The sequence below is a fragment of the Tiliqua scincoides genome, chromosome 3 (assembly GCF_035046505.1).
Source record: "Tiliqua scincoides isolate rTilSci1 chromosome 3, rTilSci1.hap2, whole genome shotgun sequence".
In the NCBI taxonomy this organism is placed as follows: domain Eukaryota; kingdom Metazoa; phylum Chordata; class Lepidosauria; order Squamata; family Scincidae; genus Tiliqua; species Tiliqua scincoides.
Window position 1 is genome coordinate 22,888,963 of NC_089823.1, and position 11,012 is coordinate 22,899,974.

The 11,012-nt window shown below is 45.7% G+C and overlaps 1 protein-coding gene across 1 annotated transcript; it reads left to right on the forward strand.

Moving 5' to 3' along the window:
- Positions 1-5,227: 5,227 nt before the first annotated feature.
- SAP18 (Sin3A associated protein 18) lies at positions 5,228-10,723 on the forward strand. Its single transcript, XM_066621011.1, has 4 exons — positions 5,228-5,411; positions 6,440-6,549; positions 8,797-8,919; positions 10,211-10,723. Exons 1-4 carry the CDS (start codon positions 5,340-5,342, stop codon positions 10,365-10,367), a joined length of 462 nt encoding a protein of 153 aa, XP_066477108.1. The 5' UTR covers positions 5,228-5,339; the 3' UTR covers positions 10,368-10,723.
- The last annotated feature ends 289 nt before the right edge of the window (positions 10,724-11,012 follow it).

Genomic DNA, 11,012 nt, shown 5'->3' on the forward strand with positions numbered 1-11,012 from the left:
ATTCAGGTATGTCCCTCCCTGACTGTGCCTTGGCCTTCCTGCCCTAGGACAGTTATGGGGTCATTCTAAGTCAGTGGGCTCAACTTTTCACACATTTAACTCTAACTTGGGACCTATTTTATTTTATTGCCTTCTTTCCCTCTCCTACCACACTACACTCCTCACTGCTACTCACAGTGTAGCCAGGATTTCAACAGTAACTGCTTAAGCACTTATTAGCAGTCATCTTAAATTCCCTAAACCAGTGGTCTCCAAATTGCATTCTGCTGCATTTAGGAAAAGCCATCCCTATGTGGTGCAGCACTTTCCGTTCTGTGTCGCAGCCTCTTATGTTTCCAGTCGATCTGCTCAGAAACTTGCACCTGGCAGCTACATCTGCTGCCGATTGTCCTAGTAGGCTCTGCGCCCTGATTTCCAGGTGGAAGCAGCTGCCTGGCAGGAGTTTCTGAGCAGGTTAGCTGGAAAGATAAGAGGCTGTGGCACAGAACGGAAAGTGCCATGTCAGGAAGGTGGGCCACGGTTTTGAGCCTGCTGCCCTAAACCATTGTGTAAAGCCTTCCCCCCATGTACCCCTGCATTCCCTCAGTGTTGATTTTGTAGCAAGGAAAATGGTATGAGTACCACTGTAGTGACCACATTAGGTCAAAAGGCAATAAGTGCAACCCACGTGTGTGTCACAGTCCTGTGGTTGAAGAACAAAGCTCTAGGCCAGTGCTTCCCAAACATTTTAGCATCTGGACCCACTTTTTAAAATAATCTATCAGGACCCACCTAGCTTTATTAGACAAAAATAAAGAGAGAGCTAGAAAGAAAGAATATTTAGTTATTAATAATAATTGTTGAGAGCCAATGTATTTTTGTGGGTTTCTCTAGAGTAAAATATTTTCAGCTCCTTGTTAATTATTCAATTTATATGATAATTTAAATAGATATCTATTTAACTATCTATTTCTCATAATGAGGCATGTGTGCCGATGTGCTTGTTTCTGATTACTGTTGATGACGGCATTGATATCCATGTCAGTGTTAGTTATTTACAGGCACAAGGAGTTCGACAATTGCAGCTCATTTAGAAATTTGTTTTTGATTCCTACAGTTGCTGAAAATCCTTCACAGATCTATGAAGATGAGAAAGAGAGCAGTACCTTCAAAGTTTCACTAGAAAGAGTTGTAAATGCTTGTTGAACAGAAAGCCAGAAGTGTGTCAGTTTTCTGTAGTTGAAATTCAGTTTTAACAATGTATCTTCGGACAGACTGATGAGTTCTTCATCAGCCTTAGCTGATACCCAGTCATCACATTGCCCAGAAATGGATTTGCAATCCAGGCTGATAGTTTTTCATTTCTTCAAAAAAGTAACAATAAAAATTATCTTTTAACGTGTTCAAATGTGCAGATAACTCTGTAATTATGCCATGAGCTAGTAGTGCATGCATACTTGAAAGTCAGTTCTACTCTCTTCTACAGGGCTATGGTCAATATTCCTGCTTTTTCACTTGTATGTTGAGCCAAGCAAAGCTGGTGCATAGACAGCACAGGGCCTTACACCCCAGTAACTTGCATTGCATTGCAGCCTTAGCTGCCTTATTACCTTGAACCACAGTGTCTTGGAAGCCTATGGTTTCTGTAACTTAGCACAAGAGGCTCATCCAACATTTCCTAGTGGATGACCATTTCTCCTTCTTCCTACTAGTACTGCTGTTGTCTTGCTGGGGCTCTTTTGTTATTCTGCGTTACTGACAACGCAATCCTAGGCAACTAACAGCCTAATCCTAAAGTTGGCGGCTCTGACAGGTGCAGTGGCGCCAAAATAGCTACAGCTGCCGCCAGAGATCTTCTCTGGGGAAGCCCCAAGCCTGCAATGTCACTTGTCAAGTCTGTGCCAGCTATTTTGCCAGTGCAGACTTGAGAGACTCCATATTGGGCCTTCTGGCCCAACACAGAGTTTAGGATCTGGAGGAGAAGAGCTCCACTGGTCCCACCTCCCTCCTGCTCCATATCCTCCTCCAGCCCCATTCCACCAACTCCCCACCTCCTACCCCCAATATTACTGCTGAGCAGCACTGCTGGAGCACTGGCCAGCCTTCCAAGCAGCACTGAGGCTCATCACTGACTGGCGCTGACCCAGCACCAATGGCCTCTCCTCTCCAGGTGCCATAGACGAGCCGCATGTTTGCAACACCCAGAGCAGGAGCTGGAGCTCAGTACTGGTGCTGGGACTATATAGGATTGGGCCCTAATCCCACTGTGTTTCAATGCGATGTACTCCCAGATAACTGTACATAGGAATACAGCTTGAAGTGACCAGTTTTATTTCAGACAGCACTACAATGAACTGGTAATAAGCCAGAAATGTCAACTGTTGAGTGAGGTAAAATGCTTTTTGATGCATGCCCATCTTTCAGCAAAGGACTTGAGTGAATGAAAGAAGCAACTCTAACCTTAGGCTTCCATAGCATTACATGGAACACTAAGCAAGAGAATGTCTTTATACACAGATCAGGCTAACCTTTGCTAACACATCATGTTTGGAGAGGTCAGTGTTTTGAAGGAAGTTGATCAAACTGAGCACTCTTATGTATCTGGACTTTGTTGTCCAGAATGCAAGTGATTCTTCACTCCCTGAGAAAAAAATGCTGGCAATTAATTTCCTGTGACCTCCACCCCACTCCCCTGCCCCTTTAAACATGCAGTTACTACTCAAAACAAGCAACTGCCCCTTATTTTTACTCTGAACAAAGTACACTTCTAATTGCATGACAATTCAGATTCTTAGAATGCTTCTGCAGATCTATTCTTAGAACAAAACAATATTGTTACTAGAGGCCTCAACATTGATATGAGAGAGACAGAGAGAGAGAGAGAGAGAGAGAGAGAGGGAGAGAGAGAGAGTTGACAAGAGCAATGTGAAAGAACAAACTGAAATGCTACTGACTCAAATGTCCCTGGTAGGTTTCTCTACCAAAAGGAAGAAAACTATCAAACTTTCCAAACAATAAATCTATTACTGTTTAAAAGGTGCTGCCAATGCACTATGGGGGTCTCTCTACTACTTCTCTAGAAGATGCAGAACAATTTTCAAGGGTATGTATGAGGGCCGTAGCTAGAGGGGGCCAGGGTGGGCGGTGGGCACTGCCCACCCTAGCAGTTTGCCCATCCTCACATTTATGGGTCTTTGGTGTTTCTCCATATTTAATTTTGCACACCAGTATATATACCTGACCTAATTGCCAACCCTGTAAAAATAGTTGCTCACCCACCTTTAGAAACTTGACTACGGGCCTGTTATGTATACTTCAATTAGAAAAAAGACAGAAGACTAGTATAATGCTACTAACATGATGTGTGAATAAGAATTCGGATAAAAACACAACACCACAATTGACTATTTTAATCAAGAAATTATGGGAAAAAACCACCCCCCACCCCCGAAAAAACCCTACCTATAGCTTTAAACATACCAAGCAACACAGTAGCATCTCCCATCCAGTTCTGCAATTGGTGCTTCAGTGCATTTAAGGATACAGACACTGCTTCTGGCAAAGATCTGGTCAGCTATAGCAGAAACTGTAAAATGTAAAACAGAATTTCCACCTTTTCCCCTGAAAACGCTCTATGCCTTTAGCAACTGCATGGCAGACAAAAATTGAGTAGGCCCAGATTTTCCCACTACTGGGCTTCCGGTGCTACACTGTTGTATTTCTGGCTGCCCTTCAGTCCTTAAGCCATTTCTGCCCAATGTTGCTTATATGCAACAGGAACCAAATGTGTACACCTATGGGCTGGGCAGAAATGGGTTTTAATCTTAAAGACAGGGAACCTCTGTCAAAAGAAGAGAAAAACTGGTTTCCTTCAAGTTTGTAAGATGCTGTGGGCCAAAGCAGACATGACCAGCTCACATTTTTTTGAAAATCCTTCTTTTGACTATGGTCTAAAACAGGGTTGTGAAACTCATACAGAGGGCCAAGGTTAGCATTCAGGGCTCCAGCTGAGGGCTGGAAGTGATGTCATTAAGCAGAAAGTGACATCATTAAGCAGCTAATGGCCAGAAATCAGAGCCTGTTCTCATATAGAAACCCATTAACTACAAATGACAGAAAAGAAAGTATGCAAATCTTGATCATATCTCAAGATTTGGGAAAGCCCCATTTTCATGTGGGCTGCCATTTCAGCTGTAACACCTCAGCAGCTGAGAGTCTGAGGGCAAGATAAAAAGCTTCCAGGGGCTGCATCCGGCCCCCGGGCCTTATGTTTGACACCCCTGGTCTATAAAGCTGACAATGTTTTACATCATGCGAGACAGATCTTCCCGTAAAATATTGTAGGGACTGGTGAATTATAGTATGGAAAACATGCATTGCCTTGTGGCGCATCTTTATGGACATTCATTAAAACTCAGTGTTGCGAGAGTTAGAACGGACGGAAGGAAACACTTCTTTACCCAGTGTGTGATTAGTCTGTGGAACTCCCTGCCACAGGATGTGGGGTGGTATCTGCCTTGGTGCCTCTAAAGGGAGATTTAAAAGTGTGACCCTCTCACTCAACAACAGAACCAGGGACCTTCCACTAAATGAGTGTCTGAAGAATTAGAACAGTCAGAAGGAAATCTTTACCCAATGTGTAGTGGCATAGCTGGAGGGGAGCGGCGCGCCCAGCCTGGCGGGGAGGCTCAGCGGAGCTGGTGAGCGGCCCCTCCCTTCGGAGCCATTCCCGGCGGGGGGAGCAAAACGGAGCCGTTTTGCTCCCCCCTGCCGGGAATGGCTCCGAAGGGAGGGGCCGCTCGCCCGCCCCGCTGAGCCTCCCCACCAGCCACCGCCAGTGTGTGATTACTCTGTGGAACTCCCTGCCACAAGATGTGGGGGTAGCACCTGGCCTGGATGCACACAATGCCAGAACCAGGGGACAGCCTGATCCAGTGGGGCTGTGGAACTCCCTGCTACAGGATGTGGGGGTGACGCCTGGCCTGGATGATGCAGGGCGGCACCTGGAGGGCCACTTGAGGTGCAGAAGGCTGCAAGACCAGGCAGGCCCCGACCTGACCCAGCAGCGCTCCGGTGTTCTTTTGCCCATCCACCAAGCTTTCACTTCAGAACTCAGCTCGTAGTCTCGCGAGAGCAGCGCTCTCTCTCCCCTCCTTTGGGGCAGTCCGCGCCACAAGCGCTTCTTGGCCACTTGGGGACAGACCCGCCTTGTCTTTCGTTCTCGCGAGAACTCCGCTCGTAGTCTCGCGAGAGCAGCGCGTTTCCTCCCGCTCCGAGGCTCTTGTGGGTGCCGCCATCTCGCCTCGGCAGAGCCCGTTGGAGGCCTCAGCGGGGCTGAGAGGGGCCGAGCAGGCGGCGAGATGGCGGTGGAGTCCCGCGTTACCCAGGAGGAGATCAAGAAGGAGCCCGAGAAGCCCATCGACCGGGAGAAGGTGCGGGGCGCCGGAGGGAGGGACGGGCCCGTTCACACGTTACGCAGCGCTCCCGTGTACGCTGGCCGGGCAGAGCGGCCCAGGGGGTTCCTGGAACCTCAAAACACCCGTTGCTGTACAGGGTTCCTCCCCCCTTTGTCCTCACAAGAACCCTGTGAGGTAGGCGAGGAGGAGAGAGGCTGCAACCCTGTCCACATTTACCTGGGAGTAAGCCCCATTGACTACAATGGGGCTTACTTCTGTGTAGACACGCATAGGATTGGGATCTGAGGCTGCAATCCTGACCACACTTACCTGGGAGTAAGCCCCATTGACTACAGTGGGGCTTACTTCTGAGTAGACACGCATAGGATTGGGCTCTGAGGCTGCAATCCTGTCCACACTTACTCCTGGGAGTAAGCCTCATTGACTGTCACTGTTAAAAGCATAGACATACTAGCCTGTGAAAAGTATAGATCTGTAATGTTTCCCCAAATGCAGTTACATATCAGGGGAGCATCATATCTTATTAAACATAAAATACACATTGAACTGAATGGGGACCCCACCTGAAATTGGCTTGCGACCCACCTAGGGGGTTCCAACCCACAGTTTGAAAAATGCTGGAGTAGGGTACTGTCTCTAAGGCTAAGGAGGGGGTGTTGTTTAAAGTGTTGTCCTCTGAAAAGCAGTTGTTTAAGAAACAGTCTCAGATGGAGAAGTTAATAAAGTTTTTACAAGTTCCAAAATGCCTTTTGGTGGATGAGATGCAGCCCTGCTTCCTAATATGTGTGGCTGTGACACTCCAGCTGCATTTCATAAACTTAATGGAAACATCTTCCTTGTAACTTTTGAAGTTATTGTTTATTATTTGGGGTATGGGACACAGTAAGGACATGTGAGAGAGACTGCTGTAGACAGAGGTGATTGGAGGGAGGAAATATTTGCACTTGAGCCCAGAAAGGGTGGTATGGGTTGACTGAGCTTTTTACTCTTCATTAGTTTCCCCGGAGCCAGTACAGGACTCTCACATGTCCTTTTCTTTGCAGACCTGCCCCCTTTTGCTCAGAGTCTTCACCACAAACAATGGGCGCCATCATCGAATGGATGAGTTTGCCCGTGGAAATGTTCCCTCCAGCGAGCTGCAGATCTACACCTGGTAAGTCGAATTATTCTCAGATCTGCTTTCTGGGCATCTCTTGACTACAATAAAACAGTAGTAGGGTTGTTGCTTTTGTTTTTCTAAATTGACAGAGGGTCTGTGTTTTTGGTTGCTAGATTAAAGCCAGAGAAAGCAGATCTGGCCTGAGTTTACCTTTCATTTGGGCAATTGCAATGCATTTCATTTGAGACTGCCCCAAAACACATTTGGAAACCAGAAGTGGTTAAAATTATGGTTACCAGCTTGTTGATGGAGGCCGTCAAGACTGGAGCATATAGCTCCAATTTTATAGCTATATAATATATCTACACATAGTATGTAGCGTATAGCTCCAAAACTGCATTGTGTCCCTTGGGTACCTTGGGGAGACCTTAAAGCACTGTATATTTGGGCCCCGGTATCTCAAGGACCATGGATCTGCCATCTGTTGAGATCTCAGGAGAGGCTTTGCTCTGTGTCCTGACCATGGAAACAAGTAGCAGGTGTGTACTGGGAGGGGGTGTTGAGAGAGAAATGGTTACGGGAGGATGCTGGAGGGGAAGTCTGAGAGTGGACTGATCAGGCAGAAGGCAGTGCTGTCCTCAGGCTTTCATTCCAGTTGGCTGCTATCTCCTGCATTGCCAAATGAAATGACAATGCAGAAACTTCTGTGATATGACTGAGGCAAACAAACAATTTGTCTTTTGGGTGGAGACGTCTTTTGGGTGCAAGCATCTTTTGGATGGAGACATGTGGAGGCCTACACATATGAAGTATTGATCACTTGGGAAAAATAGAAAGACACTTTTCCCTCACTGCCTTCCCATGCTGTATGTCTTAGGACATACAAACTGTAGCAACTAATCTAAGGATCCTATTACAGAATAGGGCCCTGGTGCTAGATTTTGTGCTGGGAGAGGTAATACTGTATTAGAGGATAGGGCCCAAACATTCATGTGGCTAACTGAAATGTTTGTGTTGAGTGACACCCTTGGGCATCCTTTAAGGGGTGGTGAATGGATGAGCCTCTAGAGGGCAAGCCAGAAGAGAATTGCAGCAGTGGCATCCAACTCCTCTCTCCAGAGTTGCTGGAGGAAGGTGGCTCCAAATCACTTCTCCCTGCCAACTTTGTGCTTACAAAGCACTAGGTAGACAGGGACAGGCAATTTGGAGCCCACTGGACTGCCTGCCTAGTCCCTGTACTTACAGAGATTGCTGCCCGCAGCCCCCCCACTACACACCTTTGAATGTGACTAGAGCAGGGGTGTCAACCATAAGGCCCAGGGGCTGAATGTGGCCCGCAGAAGCTTTTTATATGACCCTCAGGCTTTCAGCTGCTGAGTAGTGCTGAGGTGTTACTGCTGAAAGGGCAGCCCACATGAAAATTGGGCTCTCCCAAATCTTGAAATATGATCAAGATTTGTATAGTTTCTTTTGTTTGCAGCTAATGAGTTCTTAAGTGAGAAAAAAATTGTTTATTTTTGGTTATGACCTGTTTAATGACATCACTTCTTGCCCAATTACATCACTTCCAGCCCTCAGCAGGCATCATGAATGCTATGCGGCCCTCCGTATGAAATGAGTTTGACACCCTTGGACTAGAGGGTGCTGGATTCTCAGCATCCCCTGTGCCTGTTCATTTCCAATTAGAAGAGGCTTCACAGTGTGTACGTTGTATGTAAAGGGGGGATGGAAGCACACCCACCTGTTTGCCAGCCCTCTGACCAGGGGAGGGGGGATGCATGCAAGCAGGAATGGCAGCAGGCAGCTAATTCAGACAGCATCGAGACCGTGCTGCCCCGTTAAAGAGAGGCTATTTAAACTTATTGAGTAAGTTATTCTGAGTGTTTGTACTTGTTAATTTAACATCTTTCCTAAAATATTGCTTGTCAAATCTGGACAGAGATGCTGAGAAATTTTGTCCCCTCCAAACTTTGGGAACTAACAGACAGGGAACAACACACCTCTTGTTGCTTGTGCGCTGAATTCTCTGTGTGTGTACTGCTTAAGACAGGTAAAGGGGCAAAGCCAATCTGATAAAGTGTGAGGGTGCAGGTGTAGCTTGACAGTTTGTTTTATGAAACCAATTCTGATTAATTTGGTGAGTTCTAATCCCTACCCCCCCCTTCGTGAAATCTCTTATATGAAGTGTCTTTCTTGATGCATAATTTCTCTGTTCCTTGCTCTCCTAAGAATCTGGTCTTATGTAACAATGTCAAAGCTATTAAACTGATCTCTAATTATTTTTCTCTTTATTTCTTCCAGGATGGATGCAACCCTAAAAGAACTGACCAGTTTAGTGAAAGAAGTCTACCCAGAGGCAAGGAAGAAGGGCACACATTTCAACTTTGCAATTGTTTACACAGATCTCAAGAGGCCTGGTTACAGGTAATATGGTCAATGGAGACAGCAGCAAGATGAACCCCACAATTTTCAAGTTCTAAAGAAGTTCTTTGGGTAGTGGTTATTTAACTCCTTTTTTCATGCTTCCTAAAACCTTCGTGGGGCAGAGTGCACAGTAGCTAAGAGATATGTGAGCCCCTAGCTCTGCACTCTTGCCTGGCACATGCAAGCTGTCCCAAGGGTCCCTATGGGCAGTGGGAAGAAAGCAGTTGCTTTCATATTCCCTAAGGCAGTGGTTCTCACACATTTAGCACTGAGACCCACTTTTTAGAATGAATCTGTCAGGACCCACCAGAAGTGATGTCATGATCAGAAGTGACATCATAAAGCAGGAAAATTTTTAACAATCCTAGGCTGCAATCCTATTCACACTTACCCAGGGGTAAATCACATTTACTATCATTGTTAAAAGAATATACGTAGTAACTTGTTAAAAGTACAGGTCTGTAACATTTCCCCAAATGCAGTCACATACTATGGTAGCATCAAGTCTAATACAGTAAAAATAAAATATTGAAATGGATGGGGACCCACCTGCAATTGGCTCACGACCCAGAGTTTGAGAAACGCTGCCTGAAGGAGTCAGACCTCTGGTCTTCAGAGAAAGGAAAACCCACGCTTTGCAGAAGTTGGAAAAGGCTTACAGTTGGATGGTCAGAGATAAAAATGCCACTGGCTCCAAATGACAGATGGCTAGACTGGGGTACAAAGTTACTCTGTCTAGACTTGAGGGCATCTGTTTCTCCCAAACTGTTACATGATGGTAGAAACGACTTTGTGCTAAGCTACCTAAGATGTAACGGAATCCTTCTTGGTGGCTTCAAGAAAATCTGAACAGGAATCTGTCTAGGTTTTGCGGAAGTGGAGCGTGATTGCTCCACTTTCACTTTTTAAACCCCAGGGAGACCTGCAGAAGGTTGTGCAGGGCTCCCTGCACCCCCTGACAGGCTGCTGCAGGGACTGGTGAGTGCATCCCAGCTATTGCAGCCCCCACCCCTGCAAGAACTTACTGCGGTTCAAACTCTCCCTGGCCGTGGTTCAGTGAAATAGATCATACTTTGTGTGCATCAGGTTCCAGGTTCAATTGTTGGCATCTCCAGTTAGAAAGGATCTTGAGCAGAAGGTCTGGGAAAGACTTCTGCATGAGACCAAGACCAGACAGCTGCCTCCTATCAGACAAGACAGTTTTTGGCTAGATGGTCCAGTGACCAAGTTCAGTATGAGACTTTTATGTTCAAATGAACATGATTTTCATGCACTTCATTTCTTCCTGCAGGGTGAAGGAGATCGGCAGTACAATGTCGGGCAGAAAGGGCACAGATGACTCTATGACGCTGCAGTCGCAAAAATTCCAGATAGGGGACTACCTGGATATAGCAATTACTCCTCCAAATCGAGCACCACCTCCATCGGGTCGCATGAGACCTTACTAATATCTTGCTCTCTCCCAGTGATCACATCATTGCCTGACCAGTTTAGTGAAAGAAGTGTTGATTAGAAAAAGGCTTGTTGTTTTCAGTGCAAAACAAAAATGCTAGAGAAGTCAAACCTTGGAAGTACTGAAGTTATAAAATGGTTGCTGTGTATTTTTAGACAGCTGGGTGCTTGAACATGTTCTTTCTCAGATTAATCTGAAAATGGACTGTGTAGTATTTCCATCTGTATAAAGCATGGCTAACACACCAAAAGTAGTGGGTTTTTGAAACTTTTTGTTATGGGGCAAATATATTGTAATACCAGTCATTACTGTATGTGTGGAAATTAAAGTGAGATGGATTTGTTTCATAAATATGCTTTTGAGACTTGCTGTGAACACCAAAAGGTAAAGTACTTGCTTCTATTAGCAAATATCTAAGTGCAAGCAGAGAAGAATGTGGTCTGTTGCTTCTCAAAAAGCATCTTGACCAGACTGTCACTATTAAAGTGTCCAGCTCCTAAATTATCCCAGTCTATCTGCTGAATAATCCCAGTCTACAAATCAGAACTGCATTTTCCCAAAGTATGGGATACTGAAAAAAATAACCAACAGAAGTACAGCCTCTGTGGATTATACATGAAAGTAATTGCACCAAAAACAT

What these genes read in the sequence shown, in the direction of transcription:
- SAP18 (XM_066621011.1), top strand. Translation starts at nt 5,340, where the DNA reads ATGGCGGTGGAGTCCCGCGTTACCCAGGAGGAGATCAAGAAGGAGCCC. An exon ending in AGCCCATCGACCGGGAGAAG is followed by an intron (nt 5,412 to 6,439) that starts GTGCGGGGCGCC and finishes TTTTCTTTGCAG; the next exon opens with ACCTGCCCCCTTTTGCTCAG. An exon ending in CTCAAGAGGCCTGGTTACAG is followed by an intron (nt 8,920 to 10,210) that starts GTAATATGGTCA and finishes TTCTTCCTGCAG; the next exon opens with GGTGAAGGAGATCGGCAGTA.